This window comes from Maylandia zebra, linkage group LG13 (genome assembly GCF_041146795.1).
Source record: "Maylandia zebra isolate NMK-2024a linkage group LG13, Mzebra_GT3a, whole genome shotgun sequence".
Taxonomy (NCBI): Eukaryota; Metazoa; Chordata; class Actinopteri; order Cichliformes; family Cichlidae; genus Maylandia; species Maylandia zebra.
The window spans coordinates 17,862,078-17,887,153 of record NC_135179.1 but is presented as its reverse complement, the minus strand read 5'-3'; the positions used below and the strand labels follow the sequence as shown (position 1 = coordinate 17,887,153).

At 41.4% G+C, this 25,076-nt stretch overlaps 1 protein-coding gene across 1 annotated transcript; it reads left to right on the top strand.

Moving 5' to 3' along the window:
* Positions 1–2,905: 2,905 nt before the first annotated feature.
* On the top strand, positions 2,906–24,643 carry stox1 (storkhead box 1). The gene is made up of 4 exons (XM_004551730.3): positions 2,906–3,445; positions 19,654–19,806; positions 20,968–23,602; positions 24,157–24,643. The coding sequence occupies exons 1-4, from the start codon at positions 3,115–3,117 to the stop codon at positions 24,308–24,310; spliced, it is 3,273 nt and encodes a 1,090-aa protein (XP_004551787.3). The 5' UTR covers positions 2,906–3,114; the 3' UTR covers positions 24,311–24,643.
* Positions 24,644–25,076: the final 433 nt, after the last annotated feature.

Below are 25,076 nucleotides of genomic sequence, written 5' to 3'. Positions count from 1 at the left end.
AGGACACACCCTCTAAAACACACGGACGCCTTATGAAACCGGAGCCTCTCCCGATGCAGATGGTATACGCGTATTGGCACATGTGCAGGAGCTCCGCTGATGTTTTGGGTCATATTTATTCCTGGCACAGGGGTTCAGAGAAAGCGTTCTGGGGCTGTTTTACTCAGAAAATGGTTTGAGAGCCAAACTTCTTTAGCGGGACCAGATGTTTTAGTTTGTATGTACACACACAAACTTTGGGTTCAGGATCTGAAATTATCATATTCAAAAATATACACTGTGATCACGTCAAGGTCGCTGGCCCCTCAGAGACACCTGATACTACTTTAAAATTGCTTCAGTGCACAGCAGGAGGGAGACATATGTATGCTAATTAAAAATCAAGAGGCTGGAGTGCAGAATTTCACGTCATTATGGCAACTTTGCTTCACAATAATCAGTCCGGCCAGCAGACTAAACATTTAGAAGAAAGAGATTTTGAATGTAGGTCTGGACAGCGGGTCGCTTCTTATTGTCAGTGCACAGATTTTAAACAAAGTATGGGCCAAAGTTTTTATCTGCAGGAAGTCAATGTTATCAAACAATGATAGCATTTCTGCAGACTTCCAGGACATGACAAAAGCATTGTGTTGTAAGGCAGGGATTGTCACAGTATTTTTAGTAAAAGAAATGCACAATTTATAAGAAGTGTGCAAAAGCTGTAGAAAAAACTGATCAGTTAAAGGAGGAAACAGCATTTCTTGAGTTACAAATTCAGTTTAGACTTCTTAAAAGTTAGATGAGAAGTTTGATAAGCCCTATCTTTAGCCACCAGCTGAATGCTCAACACAAAGACTGAAAAAACACATAAAAAGCTGAATAGCCAAGCTCGCTTCCTGCCATGTTAAACCTTTTTATTCAGTTCAATTTGCTTTATAAAGCATCATAGTTTTTTTTAATACATTACCAAAGAATACTAGGTTTCAAAATCCCTGATCACACCTTCAATCAGCAAAATTACTTTTTCCCTCTTCCAGAAGCACAGTATATGCTCTAATCTAACCAGACTGAATGTGTGGTGGGAGTCTAGTTTCTTTACATAGCCTTAAAATAATGTTAACGTTTCTCTCTGTGGTTTTCAACATCACTCAATCCTCACAGACTTTCATGTTTGTCTGAAATAAAGATGTTGACAACCTTCCAAATTGCATTAAGGCTTAAAGTTATACTGCTGCTTTAAAACTCAGGCCTGTAACTGACATCTAGGCATCATCTCAGCTAATTTGAGTCATTGAATACTCAGCTGTCTTTGTGTGGTTGTGTTTAGCAGACATCTGTACCTGTGGGATGCATCTTACAAACCAAACTAATGCCAGTAAATTCTTTAGCGCTGCATCTTTTTGTCTAAACGCAGTTACACGTGGCTCAGAAAACCTCAGATGGTGAGGGCTAAAATCAGAAATTCAAGCTTTCAAAATGGGTGAGGTGACTATCTTTTATATACAGTCTAATGAGTGGAATATCTAAACCAAAGATTTAACGTTTTTATGGCATTAAATGTACATGTTTTTCATATTTTTCCACAACAATCAGCCTCACACATTTTGCATAGTAAGGGTTTCTACTAGAATTTAGAAGTTGGAAATGGACTGGTTTACATGGTGCCATTCTAGTCTTATTAACTCGTCAAAGTGCTTTAGACAACAAGCCACATACACCCATGCGTTTGGACTGTGGGAGGAAGCTGGAGGAAACCAGTGCAAGCACAGGGAACACATGCAAACTCCACACAGGACCAGGGGATTTAAACCATGAACCTTCCAACTGTGAGGCGACAGTGTGTTTGAGCACACCTTTGCTGCATGTAATGACAGCAGAACCAGATCCAAACTACAAATGTTCAAACGATTATTAAGCTTGATTTCCATCTGCTCTATTAGTTTCTTACTGAACGACATAAATCTTTAATCCCACACATAATCTTTGCTCATTTGCTCTTCTAGCCTCCGACTTCACTCAACTCGGTTTCACTGACAGACTGCATATAATTCATCCTGTGCTGGCTGAGGCGATGTATTCTTTTCATGTACAGAGGAAGTGTAATATCCTGTTCCTGCATGAGCTCTAATACCACACTGAGGCAGAGTGGCCCCCGGCCTTTCAGGGGCCTGAATGCTCCTGAAAACTAAACTACAAGCCTTTTGAGACTGTGATATATGAGGTGGCTCTCTGTCTTAGAGCTTCAGTAAAAGTTGAGCCTAATGGGGTCCCTTTTTTTTTAGAGCACGGGAGGGGATGGTTCTCATTTCAGTGGCAAATGTACCCTGCAGCGGAGGCTCACGCATTTTAATCGGAGTCATTGTTGTGAAACTCCGCTTTCAGTGAGAGCCACAGATTGTCTGCCAGTGTGCTCTGGGATCAGCGTCAGAGCTGTCTGTGTCACCAACTTGCAGTGAAGATGAAATTAAAGTAATGTAATACCAATAAGTAAGAAATCACACGGGATTTATCAAAACGCGTTCAAATTGTTTGCAAGTTTGTGAGCAGGAGACGACTCGGGCTTTCCGGGGAGGCTTTGTGCTTGTTTTAAAGATACATTTAAAAAAAAAATCTTGGTTGTTTAGGAATCACCAACTTTAACAATGAAAAACCAGAAAGTCAAATGGAAAGGTGAGGATAGAAAAAAACGCAAAGGTACAATGTAAAATAGCCCACGCAGGGTTTTTGCAGGGGTGCCTCTGAGACCCTGAGCTTCTTTCTCGTTGTAGGACTGCAGGTAAATCTTCCTCCTGCATAAATCATGGGAGCACTCTGACGTATTATTTTGGTAAACTCTGTTTGGCAAGCAAAACACACGCACACACCTGCGAACAATCGGTGGGAGGTCCACCTGTAGGTCCCAGCAGCGGCGGAGGCAGGCTGGTGAGTCCTCCTTCTGCCACCGTCACCATAGCCGAGAGAAACCAGTCGGACGTCCTCTGCGCCTCCGGTTCACACATTGCAGGATTCAGACGCGCAACGGGAGGAATGCGAGGCAAAAATCGGTGTTTATTTGGACTTTTGGATGAGAGAACTTCCTTTTAACGCGTGCGTTTTGATTTCGAGAGTCTCCGGAGCCCACAAAAAGGCTTTAAAATGTCTCACCAGCAGCGACTTGTTCAGCTCTCAGCAGCTTCGCTGGCTGTAGTTTTCGGCACGGACGAGGAGAGTGTGCGCGCCGGCGGAGGGAAACTCGGCGGCACCGGTGCGAACGGTCAGGAGATTTTCGATGACTTTAAAGCGCAAAACTCGCGAAGTTTCTGGAATAAGAGACTGGTCAAGGCTATAGCTGAGGTGTACTTTCAGGGATGGATGGAAAACTTCGTGCTTTTCATTCAAGGCAACGCCAGCAACTTGGAGGTGCTGAGGGAAGCGTGGATGCGCAGGGCTTTGAGGTCACCGAAGGGATTTATCATTAAAGCTGTCGGTATGTGAGCGAAATGTCCACAAAACACACTTGAAAGAAGAAGCAGCAGAACGTGTGTATACGCCACTGTCCCGTTTGCAATGCAAATAAGGTGATAGGACTCATTCAGCGCAGTGAACAGCTTCTATTCATGTAATGGCACAAGGTGTTTTTTCTTTAAAGGGGCTCTTTATTGTAATCACACCACCAACAACACGTTTACCACCATGAGACAGATGTGTGAAAGCTGTAAAGTGTGACTGACACAGAGCTGGCGCAGTGGAACTCCACAAGTTGTAGAAGTTGTAGCAGTAAAAGTGGAGTTTACATTATTTTAGGTTTATTATTGTAGGTAGGATCTCTAAAGAGACAACGTGTTGCCTGCTTCATCACTTTGATCTGTTCAGTTTGCTTGGAAGACTATGTTTCTAACTAGACCCCCACCCCACCCATCAAACCCCTCAAATGTCTGGTGTGTTTTGGAGAACTGCATCCCAAATCCGTCTGTTACTGACACAGTCATATGTTTACCCCAGCTTGTTAACAAACCTCCCTGTAATTGCTCCTAATTGCCCCCCTCTTCTCTGGCTGTGCTTTAAAGCAGCATATAGCGACACAGAAACAATGGAAATGGGGCAGAAACCTTTATGCAGCCTCCTATAGCATGATCTCACAGGCTGTAAATGTCTGACAGCACTGACCCCTGGAGAAAACGACAACCTTGTGTGGATTTTAGAGCTAATGACCTTATTCTTAACTGATACGTCCTTTTTTCCCTCCTTACTTTAATCTGTAGGTTTTTACAAATAAATGTGTGGGGACTAATACTTGACCACTTTTAAAATTACACAATTATGACATGAAAGTTAAAATCTCCAAAGGGTGTAGAAGGTGTTTTTCCAAATCTTGGCTGTTCGGGCAGTGTCCCAGTGTTGCAGCTGCCTTCCAACAGCTTCCCGGCTGCTTGCGGTACTGACGTTTCCCGGTCTGTCTCCAGAGTAGGGCCTTTTGTCTGGATGTGTGCCTTCTGCTGTCTTACCTGCTGACTTTGCGTCAGCTCTGCGAGACTGAGCAGTTCACAGACAAGCAAATGAAGGAATGTGAAGGGGAGGAAGAGACCACACAGAGGGAGACCCTGGGAGGGCGTGGACTGACTGAGAGAGGGAGAGGGTGGAGGCTGACATGCCATCCCACTGAGCAACCCCTCCTGGCCCTGACAAACAAACACCACATGGGCCAAAGGTGATGTTGCACCTATTGTTATGCACGGTCCAAAAGGTGTGCACGTTCATGCGTGAGCTCGTGTTCGAATGTGTTCTCCACAGCAGATGCAAACACGTCTGCGTGTGGAAATACCACCTCCTTCTCATCCTTAACAAATCCTTCTCCTCACACCGCAGAAATTTGTATGGAAATAAGCTCTGGCAGGTTGTCAGAGCCTGGTTTACAGTCTTCTCGCTGAGAGCTGGTCAGCAGTGAATCACTGAGCAACTGCCTGCCGACCGCAGCCGCTTTTCTGTTACCCAGGATTAATGTCCCTCCGTTTCATGGCCAGTGTGGGACTGTGGAAGTCAGACTCCTAGATTGATATCAGGCATGGACTTAAGGCCTTGACATTGTCCTGATATAAATATGTCAGCTCGAAAACACAAAATGTTATAAGTTATGGGCTACAGTGAATTTCAAATAGCCCTATTTCCTTTCTCAGGTCAGAGGAAGGTTCAGACTTTACTGCAGTGTGGAAGTTTTTTGTGTGTAAGGAACGCCTAATTTAAGAGATGCTCAGCTGAAGCTAACCAGATGTAGGCAAAGTTAGTTAAGATTGTCTAAAAAGAGACAAAGAAAGAGAGACGCAGGTGACATAGATGGTCCTGCCTGGTTATCTGTGCTGATAGTCTCAGTGTAGAGAGATTGGCTTGTGGTCCCATCACACACTCACCCACTCCCACTGAGGTAAACAATCAGTGTGAGAAGTTGGTATGGAGTGTTATTAACGTGGGCAATGGACCCAGTGGAACTGAGGATCTCTGATTAAACTAACTCTTGTCTGCAGGGCATTCTCTCATTCTTCATCCAGTGTCCTTCTGCAGGATAATAGCACTGTGGGGTTAGAGGTGGGGATAGCTCAGTAGGTAGAGTGGTGGCCCCATGATCGGAAGGTCGGGGGTTCGACTCCACTGAACGGTTACCCTGAGGTACCCCTGAGCAAGGTACCGTCCCTACACACTGCTCCCCGGGCGCTGCACTGGTGGCTGCCCACTGCTTCACTGGGTGAATGGGTTAAATGCAGAGGAACTATTTCCCTATGGGGACTAACACGCACACTTATTTATACTGTAAAACCAGCTCACTTATGACTAGTGTGAGCATTTAGTTTACTGGAAATGCAGCGCAGTTACAGTACCTCAATTATCACCCATTTATGACATGTGCTATATTTACTACAATTTGTGTGGATAACATCTATTGAAATGGCTGCAGGTATTATGATGCTTAATATGTGGAGCTGGATAAAGCACCACAGCTGTAGTTTTTAAAGACTATTCCAGTAAAGGGTGATCTGGAACTACATCAAAATGGAGTTGTAATCAAGAGGGAAAAAAACAAGACTGTGGGATCTGGAGATTTTTTACACCACCTTAACAGCTTGTTTTTTGTTAAAGGGACGGTTTATTTTCAATCAGTGAGTTGCCTTAACAGAAAATGCCTGTTGTGGGTTAAACGTGCTTGAGCAAAGCATTCGATAATTAGCTCTATACCTTGACTGTGGAGCTAGAGTGGTTTATCTAGACTTGCATAAAGACAAAGCCTAAAACAGTCCAGATGAAACAAACAAGCACATCAGTTTGTGGGTACTTTTAAGAATCTTTTCAAACTTCAGGATGAGCAGGCTTGCTTCTCCTTACTCTTTCTCCGTAATTAAAAGGAAGTCAGTGTCATGAAATTCTCAGTAAGAGGGTAAAAAAGTTTTTTTTACTCCCCCAAAAAGTACAACTCTTAATTTAATCCAATTGTAGCTTCTTATTGCTCATTAAAATGCTCAAAGCACGTTGTTGGCTTTGTTTAAATTTAATTCTTTAATTCTCAGCGGTAAACCACTCCAGCTGTCCCTTTGAAACCAGAGGCTCGGTAATGACTTTTAGCTGGTTCTGCATTATTTAGCGTGCCACTATTGTCCCCCGCAGCAGGATGAGCATGGAGACACAGGCTTAAACATTTATATGGAGTAAGCCACCGGTGTAATGAGGTGTTCTGTATCCTTTCTACTGTCAGTCTCTGCAAACCTTCTTTCCTTTGAACGCAGGCGTAAACAAGTCTTCTCACCTTTGTCGGTGAAATCGCTACTTTTCAGCACATCTGTGTCATTCTTTGAGCACTGTAAGGCATGACTAAGCTGCTCTTTTTAAGCCAAGTTTCTTTTTTTAAATGGTATGTTTCATTTAACTTGCCATACCATGAGGTGATGATGCATTCCTGAAATGCTTCATTTACTCTTGAGATCATTTCCTGAGCTTGCAGCTATGCAAGTCTCATTTCTGCCCTTTACTTTTCACTTGAAAGTGTTGTATTTTCACACCAGGGGTTTCTCCTTTCATGGGGGTATTTTGTCAGAGTCTCAAAGCGCTCCGCTAATAGTCATAACTCTTCCAGATGTTAGCTTATTAACCATGACACCCCCTTGCCCGCCCCTAAATGGCCCACCCTGTCCTAACTAAGCAGCACAGGTCAAAGGTTACAGCCTTCTTGCTAACAAGGTACCTCGGGGTTATTTAGTTTCAGAGGGTTTTATAGAAAGAAACATACATTTAAACAGTATCCAGGTGTTCTTTGCTCACTGCGTTTCTGCTTACGTCTCAGTATTTTACCCACCGGGTTACAAATGTGCACTTGTGAATGGACATGTCAGGCCTGCATTGATCAATATTACTGGTAACATTATTGCTATTCATTCACTATATATATATACTATAACGGTCTACTTTTAGATAACAATTTCAACCTCTTATTTAAGTTTATTCTTTTTTTTTTTTTAAATTAAAACTATTACTTTAAGCTTGCTATTTCAGTGTCAGGTGATCATTATTACTTCTATCCAGCTATTTAGTTTTTTATCCTTTCCTGCAACAGTGTCAATCATTGCCATAAGTTAACCATTAGTGTTGGCTAAAGCAAACTTCCTTTTGACCACCTATTGAAATTTGATCAGCTTATAACGAATAATCACATTTATCTTTGTTTTTCACACTCAGTTTTATGACAGTGGCCGTGGTTTCAAAGAGGTCCTAAGGTATGAATTTAAAACTATTTGTATACCAATCAGCTGTGTGAATGTTTTAACATCTGCCATAAATGTTGCTTTGTTGGTCAGAAAACATCTCATTGCACTGCCAAGATGAGAGATGAGGCATGTTGTAGATGCAGTTTGCAGGATCTGTAACAAGTGCTGAATTGGAGTGTTAAGAAAGGAAAATTCCATTAAATTCTAGTGTTAAACTGAATCTTTTTCCCTAAAATTGCAAAATAGGGCAACGGTTTAGGTAGTATTTGCATGTTTGAAGTGCCTTCTTGCCTCGTTCATATCTATAAATAACCAGTTTAAAGGGAAATTAATTAAATTGTAACTTGAAAGGAGTCTCTGTGATTTTTGTGCATATTATTTAAGTTTCAAATTGCTTTTCAAATTGCATTATTAGTGTAAGATGATTAGGATGCAGCCTTTTACAATCACTTTTACTGATTTTGCTTTTGGCAAGATATTTTTCTACATTTATCTACAACATTTTTTTTAGTTCCTGTGGCTGCAAAAATAGCTTAGCAAATAATTCAAAAACCTTGACCTGTATTCTCAGATGTGACCCTCCGTGTGTGTGTATGAAGGACTCTGCATGTGCATGCAGTCCTGCCACATCATTTGTTTGCCACATCCTTTCCCATTAAGCAGGAAGCTAACCCCGGTGCGAATCAGGCATGTCGGCCTCTGCATCGACCCAAACACTGGGCTCACCCGCAGCGGCTGAGTGGACCAATGCCAACAATAACAGTTAAGGAGTTTCCTCTTCATCCCTGAGCTTATGCACCCTGTCAGTAACAGCTTAGGTTTCCCTTGGTGGAGTTATCTTTATTCAGTCTCCGGTCAGACAAATGGGTCAGACTACATTGCATTAAACTCTGCATCACTATTAATGTTCAGTTTCCTGACAGGATGTTTTCTTTGCTTCATGTAGCAGTAATACATGCAAAGGTATGCTAACATTGGTTCAGTAATAGCAAGGTGCTGTGTTATTGAATTTCAAGAGTGGAAGATACTTCCAAGAAACTACGACAGAGCTGATGATTTTAAGGGCATTGTGGAGTGATGGATCACATGGTGGATAGCGGATGGGAGCTGTGCTCCAAACGCTGGGATAATAAACACTGGAATCTGCTGCACCTTCAGCTCAGTTTAAAGGAGAGGAAATGGGTTTCATCTGCAACCAATGACTACTATCACTCATGATTAATGTGTGGATCTGCTGAAAATATTCCTCGATGCTGGGTGTATATGTTTTTGTGGTGGGGTGTCAGTGGGGAAATGTCACATGTATGGAGTAGGAGTGAAAATACCCAGATCTTTCAGGAAGACAAGCTGGAGATTTAGGGCCTCCTGTCTTTGTCTGAGCTCCAAGCTTGGCAAAGTGTCAGAAAAATGCAAAGCAATATACTGTACAGGTCTTTAAAATGGGCCATTAAGAGTAAATGCTGAATATAGAGGAATCCTAAGAAAGAACCTTGGGGTACACCGTTTGTTAAACACACAAAAGACCTCATGTGGGACACTTCTTTTCACAGTGATAGTTGTATTCAAAATAGTTGCGAAACCATCCCCACACAGCTGGATCACAGTCTGAAAGTCTTGAAAACATCTGTGAATCAGTGACTGAATCAGTTGCTAGTTAAGTATCCGGAAACATCACAGCAGTGTCTTTGATTTTTTCCAGCAGAGGTCCAACATAAGGTAATGGCTGAGCTGGTGCTATGTTTGTCTTGATCCGAAGCCAGACTGATACACAAAGAGGATAGAATTTCCTTTCTGGATGCATGCCCTCGAATGCTGAACAAAAAATGTTAAATGATGTTATAAAATTTTGGAAATTGAACTGCCTCTTAGTTACATTACTACTTTAGGGTTAAACACGAGGTATTATTTAAACGTATCCTTATGCATTCCTCACTGAGTGCATTTACTTTGAGGCCAAACATCTGGCTAAACCGTGACTTTTTGTCTTATCTTGAAGAAATAAGCTCTTTCATTGAAATATATGCATATATTTATCAGTCTCAGAATTAAATTACAAAGCGATGCAATATTTTTTTCTTCCTTTTTGCACAAAGGCGTATTCAGTCAAGTGTTTTACATTTTCTTTAACAGCAGAAGCTTTTCAGACCCAATGATTTTTTTCAGTAGTATTGTTTTGTGCTAGTCCTTATGGGTAACCTAATAACCATCAGGCTTAACAGGTTCATACTGAATACCAGGAGCACCAAGAGAATCAGTTGGGTACTTGATGCTAATCTTTTAATATAAAGAAGTTAAAGCCTTTAAGGCTTTCGTGCCAAAAAATAGATCATAAATAAAAAACTAGAAAAAGTTGCATTAACTGCAAAAATGCCGGGTGAATGCCATGTAGCGGAAATATGTGCTGAAAACAGCTGAAAAAGCGTAATTATCTGCTGAAAAAAGAAAACTGTCTGCTGAAGATGGCTTTATTTGGAAGGGTACACTAAAGAGTGTCAAGAAAGCAAAGGCAGCACGAGCTGGGAAGACATGCAGTAACAGCCATAAGTAGGATTCGAACCTTGCTCATCTCAGTGAGGCAAATGGGCAGTCTTCCCAGAGAGAGACATAACGAGAGAAAAAACGGCTTCAATTCCAGGGTTTGAAATCTGAGAGAAGGACAGATTTCTGAAACAAACATAATTAATGGGAAAATGGTAAACTTAAAAAAAAATTTCTTTCACCATGAGCATCAGGAGTGTCTGAAGATATATTGGCACAAGACTCATGTGTCTGGAGTCCACGGTTTAGGAGATATGACCAGTTGAAATGTTAAAAAGCATAATATTTTAAAAAGTATAAATGTTATGAGCACCAAAGGATATAGCTGGCATAAGCAGAAATAGCAGAGCAGTTTAAGACTTGAGTGGTGAAAATAGCACCAAAACTGTGGCCATAGTTAAGCAGCAAAGAATAAAGAAACAAACTCAATAGGTTGAATGCCTTCAGCATTCACCCAATAAAATTTGCAACAAGATGCAGTATAGGTATTTTTCTTTTTAAGTAAAATGGCTCTGCTCTAGTTCTTCAACTCTGGTGGTGTCATTTGCACCAGCGAGTATGTTAGCTTATGTATAAATAATTGTAACCCTTCTTTTGAAATGGAAAAAAGTCCCCCTGAAAGTGCAACAACAATCTCTGGTATGCGTCTTTAACTGTGCATTTTCTGTAAAGAGGAAATATAATAGTTTTGCCTTGAACACTTCAGATGTGGGCTGGAACAAAGCCGAGATGAATAGTTTCTCAGGGTAATGGGACCAATTTGGCCAGAGACACTGCAGAGGACTAGTTTTTATACATTAAAGAACAAAGGAAAGGTACTGTGGCACAGAAATGGATCCGGCAGACTTGGAGGTAATGTTCAAGTTCATCAAAGCAGATGAGAACCAGAAACGTGGCGGTGTGGTCCACTTAGTCTGAAGAGGTATGAAGTGAAAGATTGAGAAAATAAATTGTCGGTAAAGCTGTGCTTTAACTCTGTCTGATGGCATTGGCATAAATTGAAATCATGCTACACTTAAGATGTTTTTGGTATAAAATACAGCCCTGTTTACCTGAGGTCTGCTGTTAAACACCTGGTCAGGTGTGTTTCCTATTTCACCAGGACGTGATGACGGGGTTCCTGCTCACTAGCTTAGTGCCAGGTCACTTTTATGAGCAGGATTGCTTTTCCAATTGTTCTTCTTGTGAATCAGACGGTAAAAGCATTATTTTATGCCATTACAGCTGCAGGGATTTGCAAGCGAGATTTGCGGTGACCCACTATAAACCACTAGATCTTTTGAGCTCGGTGAATGACAGTTTGAGAAGCTTAGTCACAGGCTCTTTGTGCTTACTTGCCAACATACATTAAATATCAAAGGCCCGCTTTGGCAAACTTTGTCTCGAGACTGTGGCTGTTACAGAAACGACACTTTTGCTGCTGTTTCTTCTTTTTCTTTGTTTTCGTATTGGACGTGGCAGGTCGCTGCCACAGTAAAGGTTTCTATGGTGATGTGGGACAACACAAACCCAGCCTGGGTTTTTCTTCGTTGCTCATGGTTTTAGCTCATGAATTTTCTTTAGTCGAGATGTTTTGACTTTTATCAGCTTTTATTCAGCTGTTTATTTTAAGATGTTGCAGTGCTTGTATGCCAATGAAGGGGCTAAATTGCCATTTTAATGTACCAACCCCCCCTCCCAAAGAAAACAAGCAAACACAGTCCATATTTGACCTTTTTTCTCCCACCTTGATTCCTCTCTTGCACTGCACTCTCTGATTCTGAACCATGAATAGGTCAGATTAAATATTTACCTAATGCAGCTAAATGTTTGGGCTAAAATGCAGGTTTTATTGGGAGGAATCAATCAATAAAGCTGTAAAATGCCCAGTGGCTCAGCATTTATAGCTTGATGTGTTAGACACAGGAAGCTCATGGATGGTAATTTTACGGCAAATTCTATAATAGATATTTATTTCATTGACGTTTTTGCTTAATGCTAGGCTTTTGGGGTGAAAGCGCAGTGTCGCCACACTGGGAGAGGTTTCATTGCTGGGATATTTGCTCTGTGATTGCTTTCTGAAGGGATCTTTTCACTCAGTTTATTGGGCCATTTAACTGCAACGCCCACGTCTGTGTTCTTATGTGAGTTAAAGACACAAACTCATAAAGCACTTTTAAAAAGTGCAGCACACACACATGTATAGGAAGGAAGGCAAGGGCGGGGTCACGGAGCCCTGCTTGTCCAAAATACCAAGGACAAAGGGACGGGTGGGAATTTAGCACATAAATTAGAAATCTGACAAAATGTTTGACATTGTGTCACCAAGGTTGACTGAATCTTGCATGTACAGTTAGCAGATTTACTGTAGCACATAGTTAAACTGACTTAGTGAGGAAGAGATAAGGAATGACTTTAGTCTGTTGGGGCAGGCTTTGAGATCTCGCTGAATGCCATGCTGTGTGTCTTTAATGAGGGAGAGAGAAGATTATCCTGTTTGCCTCCTGGAGCCTACAAGATTAGACGATAGCAGGATGAGATAAGACGGTGGGCGTCTTTGAGTAGTTTGTGTTCCTAGAGGGCTACTGAATGAGGGACTGTCTAAATCATACCTAAAATTTGAGTTAAATTTTACCTGCAGCAGTGCAAAGATGAAAGGTCAATAGTAGATTGCATACAACACAGCTCTGAATCAGGTGCTTCTCGGCTCAAGGACAGAAAACATTCAGGAAGCAAGGGACTCATGCACACTGAGCAGCCTTCAATGATCCAAACTATGGGGTCATTCATTAAAGGCTGTATATAAAAGATTCATGTAGTAACTGTTATGTAACTCATTGGTGTGAATTGGTCAATTTGACATTTTTGGCTTTTGAAATCTTGATTTTTGAGCCAAAAGTTACCATATTTAATTAAGAGGTTGGAGTGCTAAGTTAAGAGCTAATGCTTTCGAGCCTGGTTATAGGAAAACGGTAGTTGCGGTGCAACCAAAATGATTGCAAGTTCACTGCACACATTTACAGTCTTGTTGCCTTCGAAATGGTTGCATCCACAGGGGATAGGAATCAGGTGTGTGACCTCTCGTACTCAGTTGCCATCTTCAAAGTGACTTTGTGATAGCGATAGGACTGAGTTGGTCTGTTATCAGTTTGCAGTTGAGTCAACCTGGTAATTACACATGCTCTGTTGTGTCATGACAGAGTGATTGACTTTGATAAATCGCTAAAATCACAAATCTGTTGTCTTCTGTTCCATCTACATTCAAAGAAATTCACATTCATTACATACAATCAAAGTCCAACCAGAATCTCTGATGGAGAAATTCACAAATTCCTCCACAAACGTGCTCAGTAACCTTGCTTTCACGTAGGAATATAACCAGAGTACAGACAGTTAAGTCCAGTCCTCTAATGGGAAGAGATGCTTTGCAGATGAGTAGCACTCATCTGCACTAACTCAAATTGATTGCAATGTACTGGCCAGCTGTTTGTGATTGTTAAATAGATGTGGCAACTAATTGAAACAGAAAATTCAATTAGCAAGCTATAACTGTATGGCATATGATAGCATTGCGCAGAAACAGATAACAGTTTATTTACTATTTAAGTGGCAATGAAATTCAGACTAATTTTATTGTTTCAATTAAAGGTCAAATATATTTCTTTTACAAGGTTGTAAACACATTTAATTTCAGTGAAAATAATTGACATGCTAGGCTCTGAATACAGCTTTAAGTGGCCATTCAAGGGTTTACAGTTTTAGTGAATTTCAGGTTGTCTTATTTTATTTTTGTGTTTGAGGTTAAACAAAGACCCTATGAGCCAGCTCTGTGAGGCAGAGCTAAATATTATCAGTAGAAGTAGTACAGTAGAAAACAAAGCTAACGTGTTAATGTTAGCTAGCTGTTAGCTAGTTTAACTTACATGCTAACAACTACACATTAGCAGAAAACATAAAAATACCTGAGGGTGATTGGACTGCGGTTAGTTTTCGGGTATTTGGGCAAATAAAGACATGGACAAGCTAAAGTTTTAGTTAAAAAATTGTTGCTGTGACATTGTGTAACAAACCATCCGGTTGTTATTCAGACATTTGCTAAATGATGACACTAGAGAAAAATTCTCATGCACTTTTAGCCTCAAATGTCATGGCAATCCATACAAATATTTTTAAGATATTTCATATATTTATTGGTAGTCCAATAAACATTTCCATCACTACAACAGTGTGACTAATGGGCATACAGGATAATAACCAATATTTCACATTAATGCGCAGTCTGTTTATATTTACAGGAATCTTGTACTGTTCCAAGGCATAACTTAAAGCCAGTACATCACATGTTTTTTGTTATCGAGGGCTGGTGATGATCAGGAACGGAAGACTTTGCTAGAGTTTCACTTCTTGGCAAAATATCATTAAATATTAAAATGTCAGCTAAACGGTTGAAATGTTAAATGATATACAAGCTGTTGTGAGACTTTTTTTTTTAATTAATCGTTTTAATTTTTGCTCTGTGTTTCTGAAAATGTATGGGCTCTATTGTCTGTGCATACTTGTGATGTTTTCTTTCTGCATTGTGCAGAAACCAACATGTTTGATCATATTAGTGAGTTTCATAAAGTTAGGTGCTTCTAGTCTTTGAATATTGCTATTAATTTATGGCACGTCCACTGATTGAGAAGTCCATAAACAGAAGATTTTTGCCTTCTCTGCATTGAGTAAAGATCATTTAGAGATAGTTTGACAGTGGTGCAATTTATGGCAGGTCTGCAGCATGTGCTTTACGGTGTGGTGCAGTATTTTACTCCAAGAGACTTAAGGTAATGCAATCACGTATGAAATGAGACTCAAGAGGCTCTAAGGTCTGCTAACACCATGTGAGCCATGTGAATACATGTGGTATTGGTTAGTGTCAGCAGCCAAAAGTATCTCAGTGGGGATCGAGGAGAGAAGGTCTCTGTCAGTCATTGCTGCAATATGAACAGTCGGCTTTAGATATTTTTCATTTTGTTCCCCAGGCAGCAGTTTATTCTCACATGGAAAACTTATGACACTGGAAGAATGTTTTTTAGGTCTGCAAGGGGCAGAAATCATAGTGTGGACTTTGTTGCTTTATTTTAATATTTGGGGTAATGCTGTTCATGAAACAAAAATCAGGCTCGTTATATAAAATCACAATGATCTTTTAATTTCAAGTTATTTTAATACAAACCAGCATGTGATTTAAGCATTGCACCCCTGAGAAAGAAACTCATGCTCCTATTCCTGTAGGAACAAGATGGAAAGGATAACTATAACATTGCTTAAACTGTTTTTCTTTCTGCATATTTATTGTGTATCTGCATGAACAATCGTGTGAAAAAAGAGCTTTCTCAGGACTGTAAACATTCGAATAAATACATATTTTTTTCTGTACGACTTTATCAGGCTTACATTTTTATGGATGAATTTTAGCATACTCTTCTTTCAATTCATTAATGTTTGCAGGCATTTGTTTATGCAAAGCTCTCTTAAGGTGTCAATCAAGTTGAGCTCCAGAGTTTAACTGGACTTTGACGGGACCATTGTGATTCTTTGTTTTGTTGTTGTTGTTGATTTCCTGCTGTGCTTGGGATCATTGTCCTACTAAACAATCAACAGCTCAACTGCTCCCCAGTTTCTGCCAGGTCAGCTTGAGCTGTCAGACATTACTTTGATATCCACAGGAGTTTATGTTACATCAGATTCTCAGGTCCTGTGGCTGCAAAACAAACCCAAATAATCACACCGCCACCTCCGCACATGACAACTGGTATTACGTGTTTGTGTTGATATGCTGTGTTTGGATTTTCACCAGATGTGATCTAGTTCATTATGGCCAAACATCTCCACTTTGGTCTAATCTGTTTAAATGTCTGTCTAAAGTCTTGTGGTTTGTTCAGATGCAACTTTACAAGCCTAAGTCATGCTGCCATGTTAATTTTTAGAAAGAAGAGGCTGGCAAACTTCACAAACACACACCTGAATGCTGCAGATTAGCAAACTTTGAGGGCATTCGTATAGGTGCTCCATCCATAAATCACGTGCATTTGATTAGTAGCACCTGGCTGCTACTTACCCTTTTAATGTATATGAAAACAGTGAGGGTGTTTTTCACAGGCATCTCTGCAGGTATTTGAAAACTTTCATTTTCACAGAAAAAGAATTAGCTCAGATTAGCTCAATTTAATTCATTCCCCCAAAAAAATGTTTTTAAACTTGAAGGTTGCAGAGAGCTGCACAAACCAATATTCCACATTTTATACAAGCTGAGAGCAGATAACCCTTTTACAAGGTTATATCGACCTGCTACTCCTTCTGTTAACTGGCATTAACACAATGCTCGTCCCCGTTTTGATTCTCAAGCTGCTATTTTCCCTGTCTCGCCCTTATGACACAGGGTTCGGTTGCCATGGTGCCCAGCCGGGTATTCATGCTGTGTATGACAAAGGGTTTAATGTCGGTGGCCCGGTCTTGGATTACAGCAACACAGAGATCCGCTCCCCCTGGAGAGGAGGCGGTTACAACGCTGAACCTTTTCGACAGTCACGCCTGCTAATGTTAGACTCAATAAACACGGATCCTCAGCCGGCCCCATCCTTCCATTACAGCAATATTTCCCACATCTGAACTCCTACAGGTGTTTTTTGTCATGTCTTGCACCAGCATTTCAATGTAGTTGGAATTCATTGCATGTAACAAACCTATTGCATGAATATATTTGCATTTAGCCTCTTTAGAAGAACAAATCGTAATAGCATGGGTCCTACAGGATATCATGCATTAAACCAGGACACGATCGAAGAGGATAACAATCAATCCACTGAAATTACCTCTGTGCAAAGAGAAGATTAGTTTGTTGATTCCCTCTGATTAGGATGTTAATTATTTGCCTCCCACTCTAACCTTGCTGACATTTTCACTGTTGACTGTGTTTGTATGTGGTTTCTATGCAGACAGCCTGCCAGACATTCCTATAGGAAGTTAACGACAATGAGGAGCTAAGTCAGCAGCACTAATTTACTGCCAGGGAGACCGCTGTTGAGATATCCGCTCTGAGGTTTAGACAGCTTAATGTCTTGTCTCAGCTGGGGGAAGGCAGCTTTTATTTTCTTTTACAATCCCTCATAGGATCAGTTTTGCAAAGAAAGACCTCTGCCTGTGAACCTTACGAGCATTAAGTGAACCCCATGTGCTGATAATTGTTTTGTTACTTTTTTAGGTTCACATATTCCTTCCATTTTTTTTAATTAACTGAAATGCAGGACCATTTGTAGTGATTAAAATATTATGTTAACAGTGCTTTTAGGCTACTTATTATTCATTTGTGTGGCTAAAAGCTGTTATGCAGGGTCTTTTTCCAACTTCTTTCCCTTTTTGTAAAAAGTTTAAGTCTTAACCCGATCTTAACCTTAGTTTTCATGTTTATATATGCAAAGAAGCCAGAATGTTTTAATTGTACCAATATGTAATTTCATATCACATATTTTAACACTGGATTACATTTATGGTCGTGTGGTAGATTGTACACACTGATTAAGTCATTTTTTCCCATATAAAATCTGTCAAAACATTCTGTGGTCGTAATGCAAGCGCTGAGATGATGAAAAATAAGTGATTTTGACTAATGACACGTTGCTCTTGAAAGAATAGTTTTTTTTTGTAAACTTGCCTGCATCTGTCATCATGTGTGTGATACGTATGCGTGTTCTCATTCTTTACTATAGCAGATATTTGATTAGCTGTATATTTTCCCTGCCTCAGACAAAAGTGGTTCAAGTGTGAGGGTTGTAAATGTTTAGCTTACATCACATGGTGAGCTTGGCAGTGCTATTGAATGAATGCCCCAGGGCTGATGAGGAAATCACTCACAGTCATACAAGTGTGACATTTATACACAAAACACTGTTGTCAACACAAGCAGTCTCCAAAAGTTCCAAGTGGTCACGTAGCTGAATTTAATTAGTTGTGTGTGTGTGTTTGTGTGTGTTAACTTTACACTCAAGTTTTCATGTTAGGACTCAAGTAGCATTTTTGATGGATTGCATTTTCTTTTTTCCTGTTTATCATTTTTTGCACTCCTTTCTCTGGTGTGGTGTAGATGATTAACTAAAACCAATTTTCCACTCCGATGGGTAAGGTTCTGTCCATGACTTTGTAAGTCTAATCATTCATCAGCAGTGGGTTTGAGACCCTTGGTCAGCTGGCTGGTTGTAAGCTGTATGCTGGGATAACATTGTTGTTAGCATGTCAACATTGTAGATCATATTGCAAGCATTTCTTTCCCCCCTTTTATGTTAGTTTGCAAGACATAAGTTATCCACTGCAGCAAAACCCACATTCTCCTCGTACTCATTACCACATCAAATCCACCCACCACTACTGTTAATCTAACATATATATATGTGAACTCTACTCTGTAATTAATACTCAGCACCCTCTAAAAGTAAACATTGCTGATATTATGCTATGTCTTCTGGTTTTGGCTGGCCTTTGCACCCTCTTTGGAGAAATCTTCTAGAAATTTTGCTGCTTTCCTTCCTGGAACCCAGATCGAGCTGCAAATGTCTGTCCCTATGATGTTACCTCACTTTGTAGGAAAAAGAAGATTGCGTGTCGTGACACTGGTACTAGTAACTGCCTCTTGTCTCTGAACACAGTAACACATTAACCAAATGAGAAACTTTCATGTAACCAGTCTCCATTCATTTCCCCTTCATTCAGTCCACTCTTATAAATATGCTGTTAAAGAGTCCCCTCAATATGATCCCAACCCTCTAATCCCTGCTTCTCCGTGTGTGAAAGTTCATGTTGGTCTAAAGTTTCCTAAAATGCCTGGTTAGCTTCAGGTTTTATGATTGAAAGCTTTGTGGCTTTTTAATAGGCTCCCACAGTTTGTTTGCACGATAAACGAAGGTCTGTAAAGTTGTGCAGATTGCTGGGATATTGTGATATGAAGTGCACATTTAAAGAATCAATTTCATACTATTTTTGCAGAGACAAATGTTTCCAAGACCCCTTTTCATAGTGTCTCTCAGGTTTAGTAACATGTTTGTCTAGGGGCAGCTCCTAGATGTGTAGGTCTCTATGGTATGGGGGCAGGATATCTGATCTGCCCAGCAGGCAGAGCTGTGGTCATTTCTGTGGGAGTAATGGAATTCTGTGGTCAGTCCCAGTACCCATGGAATTCCAAAAGCAGTCAGGCATGGTTCATATAACTCACATAAATAGACCACCTTGGTCATGATTTAGGAGGTGGTTGGGACAGGAATGTCAACTTCAGTACTTTGAGTTGTTTTCACTGGCAGCGCAAGTCAGAGAGAGACCCTCTGTCCCAGGTGTGTTTATATCTCCTGCAGCAGGCCCACCTGTTCCACCCAGTAATCTGCTGGTGTGTGTGTGTGTTTTTCAGGTGACCTGTCCCCAGTGCAGATGTCGCCTGTTCCTCAGTCCCAGTTCATTCCCCTGGCTGAGGTGTTGTGCTCAGTCATCTCAGACATGAACTCTTCCCAGATCACCGTCAGTCAAGACTCACTTGTCAACTACATGAGCAAAGCTCATCCAGGTAATCCATGAAATACTGCCACAGCTTACTTGAGAAATGAATAGTTAGGCAAGAACATTGGACCTCGTTGTCTAACAGTGCACACACAAATCTGTGCGTATAAAAATTTCATGCACAAATGAGCGATTTATCAGTATTTTTGTAGCGGAGTTTGTTTGTACTCTATGAAAAAATTAGAAGTGCCTCTGACCGTGTGTAGAAATAACGAAGACTTTAGAAAATGCTTAGAAAATGTTAAAACACACCTTTAAACTCAATAGCAATACTACTACTACCAATAATAATAACAACAATAATAATAATAATGATAATGTTGCCTTTTGGTCATTAGTTGCAGTTTTCCAAAAACACTGTGTTACAAAATGCACAGAATCCCAATTAAATAAAAAATAGAATTTAAAAAAATACTATTTCAAGAAAACAAAAATTAAAAAATTATTAAGTAAATGGAAAAATCAAGGGTTTAACTTTTAATCATATTTCAGTATTTTCTTATCTCATAATTAAATGATCTTGTATTTCATTAAAGGGATTATATCATTGCTAGATGTCAACACTTATAGTCTTAATTTTTTTACCAGCTGAGTAGAAAGGCACTATATAAGTGCCAGTCCTTGAGCCACAGTGAGTGTCTAAGGGGAAATTATATTAAGAACCTCTGTTACTTCAGCTGCAGCATTACTTTATTTAGTTTTTCTCAAGAACGAAATAGGTCAGTGCGCATGTTTCATAAATCTCATATACTAATATGGGAGCAGTATTTTCTTTTCTTTACAAGCAGTTAATTTTTTCATTTTATCGAGCATTTTATGACATATGCTGCTTTTGGACAGCGAGGCCTTCATTTGTTTGTACGCACGGTCAGTGGCACTACTAAATGTATTTGTATTTGTGAATTAAAAAATAATAATAAACCACTGATTTATGCGTGAAACGTTCACATGCACAATTAGTGCACAGATCTGCAGGTATGCACTATTGATCATCAAGGTACTTTGGCCAGAGCAAAGAAAGCCATAGAACTGTTTTCAGCATTTGTTCTGGGCTAAGCTAAATGGCTGCTGGCTGTAGCTTCATAGTTTTCAGTTATGCATTAGAGATTTGGAATTATAAGCATTTCATCTCTTTTGGCCTTAATCGCATTCCCTTTTTGTGTCTCAGGGATAACCATCCCCACTCAGGACATCCTCTATAACGCTTTAGGCAATCTGATCAAGGAACGCAAGATTTACCACACAGGCGAGGGCTACTTCATCGTCACTCCACAGACTTATTTCATCACCAACAACATGGTCAGAGAGAAGAACTGGTGGACTTCTTCTTCGGCAGATGACGCTCCTTTACCTCCTCCCGTTACTTACCTGCTAAGTAACGACATCTGCGTCGAGAGCACACAAACGCCCCCAGTCGCCCACTGCAAGTCCTGCAGCTGTTTTAGCCCCCTCCAAATCTCCACTAATGCCACGACTGCTCCAGCAACTGTCCCTCCCTCCACCGTCCCAGATCAGCATTCCGTGTCCGTGTCCATAAGCGAATGCACGGGGAAAAGCTTAAAGTGGCCGCGACCTTTAGATCACAAACCCACCGTGCAACATCAGTCCACCTCCACTGCAGCAGATTGTCAGGCAAGTGAGATCAGCAAGACTACAGCCACTACTAACGCCACCAGCCGCAAAGAAAAAGATAAACCAGGGAGGAGGTTTGGGCTCAGTTTGTTCCGGAGGAATGGAGGAAAAAAGGAGAAACCGAAGAAGGAGTATGCATCTTTTTCAGGCCAGTTCCCTCCAGAAGAGTGGCCTGTAAGAGACGAGGATGACCTGAACAACTTACCCCGTGATCTGGAGCATGCAATCATCAAACGCATCAACCCTGAGCTAACTGTGGACAATCTGACACGCCATACCGTCCTCATGAAGAAGCTGGAGGAGAGAAGGGAGAGAGGGATAGAAAAAGTGCTGGACAAGGGTGTTGATAAAGATGATAAGGGAGTTGACAAGGGAATGTCTACTGAGGTATTGGCATCTTCAAAACTGAGGCATCATCACTCATCCAAGGCAGGAGCAGGCAAAAGATCTGCTCAGAAAGCCTCTCGCAGCAAGAGGAGGAGCCACTCGTCCAAAGAGAAGCACAGGGAAAAGGAGAAGGACAAGGTTAAGAACAAAGCTTCCATATGTGCGGACAATTATCCAGAGGGGGAGGATTTGATCCCTACGCGGCTCAGAGTGGAAATCGCTGTTGATGAACCAGTTCAAGTGGAAGAATGTGGAACTGCTGAGGGAAAGTCTCTTTATAAGAAACGCATTGAAAACCCTTTCCAGGCACATCCGCTGAAAGAAGCCGAGAACAGAATTCCCGCTGCCAGAGAGCACAGAAGACGAGAGGTGAAAGAGCACAAGACTTCGGGATCAGGGAGGAAGGACCGAACGAGTCATCGCTCCAAATCTTGGGACCCACACCGAGCCAGACTGATGGCAGCAGATGGAGAGAATGAAGGGAAATTCACTACATCTGAAGAACAATACAACTGCAACCCTGAGAGGGACTTTAGTGCTGATCTTCTTTTCCAGTCGGACACGAAGCCCAGCAGAGAGCTGCCACTAAACTACAGCTCAGTCTACCCACAGAGCAGTACGCTTCGCATAGATGACAAGGTCAGACAGAGAGAGGACAGAGAGAGCAAACATTTTCAGGATGCCCCAGAATATGACAGTATGCCAGATCGCAGCCAAAATATAGTTGGAAGTCTTCCTAACATCCAGCAGTATTCCAGTGCTAATGCCTCTCTCTCCACCCATCCCTATGAGCTTGCCATAATAAACAATGCATATGATCCAAATCTGCCATGGCCCAAGCCCTCTTTACAGCGGAAACATTCCCTCAGACTCTCCAACCCACAAAAAGACAGCACACAGAGGCCTAATGAGCTCTCTGAAACTACAGAGACCCAGAACCTGCAAGAGATCAGACCTGTCACTGTCAATAACAGAGAGCAAAGAGCCATGAGCCTGGGAGAAAGGCTGGAACTGACATCTAACAGCACTGCCTTGGTAACAGACACTGATGGCTTTACAGAGGACGACTGCAGACTCTATCAGAGAGCAGCCGATCAGGAGGATGATGATGCCTGCAGCTCATTGTGCCTGAATGACGATGAGGTTACAGAGGATGCAAGTAAGTACACAGCAGGTGGTGCGGACTATCAGGGTCACCAGCTGGTTTACCAAAACCGCGACTCTAATCTGAAGTATCAGGGACCACACAGTCGCCATTTTAAATCCAACTTTCACCAGCCAGAAATCACCTTAATGCAGGGGTCAGCAGATCAAATTTCTCTGGCAGTCCAGAGGGAAGATACCCTCAGCCCGTCCAGACCTGAAGACACCAGCTGGAGACTCCATCGTCAACACCAGAAGATCAGATCACCAAGAACCGAAAGCAAATCCAGCCCAAAATGGGATGCAGCGATCCAGGGAGAAAGACAGCACAAAGATGACCTTGATTTGGACTGTTCAGAAGCATGTGAAGTTGGAGACAGTAGCATCTTTGACTACTGCCAGACTAGCGAGATCGAATCGGACACAGAGACTGTGAGGAAGTCGGCTGATGAAGGTGACGGTGAGTCTGCTCACTGGGCAGCTGAGGTGGAGAAGAAGGAGGAGGAAGAGAAGCATGTACCTCAGGCCCACAGGGCTGCTCTGAGCATGCCCGATGGAGCTAGAGGGCCAGACGTTAGGGAAGCTGTGGAAACGGGAGAGAATCAGAGCATCACAGGAGACAGCGGTATAGATTCTCCAAGGTGAGTCTCTCTCTTTAAATCGCTTTTTATAAATAAGATAATGAGGTGATACTGAATCTTAACAAATCCACTGATCCCAACCCAGATGCACGATCTCTTGTGGTCAGAGTTTTGACTACTTTTCACACCTCTGACTCATGTCTTTCCTATTGTGAGCCCACATCAGACTGCATCCTCCACATATTTCTGGAGGGGTTTTGGGCAGAATAAACACCATACTGAGGTTAGTTAACCTCTGGGTTACGTGTCTGCGGTTGGCCATGCTCTCAAGTTGATGTTTTTTCTTATAAAGTAAATTGCAATAAAGCTGAACAAACACCTTGTGGCCACTTATAGCATCCAGTATTTGAACAGAAGGGAGTCATTTATGATAATTATGTATAATTGCTGTGCGGTACTTAAACACTCATGTTATAATCAAAGAGGAAGAAACGAGTTCTTTTTTTCTTTTTTTTTGCCATTGAACTCGCCGTGCACCCTGGTGTGTAGGTAGAGGCAGGGAGTGCACGACCACGTCACATACGTTACTGAAGTGGTGTATTTTTCCTCCACAGGACCCGGGTCAGCTTGGCGTCTAGCAACACTGTCATTCTTGAAGGCCTCAAGAGAAGAGGCTTTTTGCAGAACCTGGAGAAACTGCATTCGAAGAGCAGTGCCATTCGAGCACAGAGCTCACTGCTGCAGCTGACTCCTGTCATGAACGTGTAGCAGGCTTGAACTTCACGTTGGACCTTCACAGGCCTCATCTGGAAGAGGCCTCAAACCTCGTAGTTATATACGACTGTTAGTAATATATCCGATATCACAGTTTTATGCATATCTTCACATAATGATAGCCATTGCTAAAGAGGCATGTGTACAGGTGTACAGTATATATTTTGTGTTTTTGTAAATAACTTTGTGATATGCCATGGTGCATGGTGTATTAGCAGCACTGTGTCATTTAAATGTACAGTTTTCCTTCTCTACAGCTCTAGTGTTGCCCTTTTTCTTTCTCATCATGTAGAAATTACTACAAATAAAACTGTATATATAAACCCACATTGTCTTGAAATGGACGTCTCCATATGAAACATTTTACCAACACAATATGAGTGCCTGCAAGAATTATTTTACGCTATGCTATCAGTGTAACTGGCCCCAGTTCATCCATTCGTTTCTTCTGCCTTTCCAACTCAGGATCGTGGGGCAGCTGGAGTTGGGTGAAACTGGGCTGGTTGCCAGTCTGTGGCAGGACTAACACAAAAGGAGAGACAAGCATTCACACACACGTTCACACATACGGCCAATTAACAACTAATTAGCCTAACATGCTTGTCCCTCAAATGTGGGAGGAAGCTGGAGAGACCGACGGCATGCATGTAAACTTCATACAGAAATACCCTGGGATTCAAACCCTGGGATCTTCTTGCTGTCAGGCAACGGCACTGAACAGCTCTGCTTTTATTAAACTGGTAGATATTTCTTAAAACAG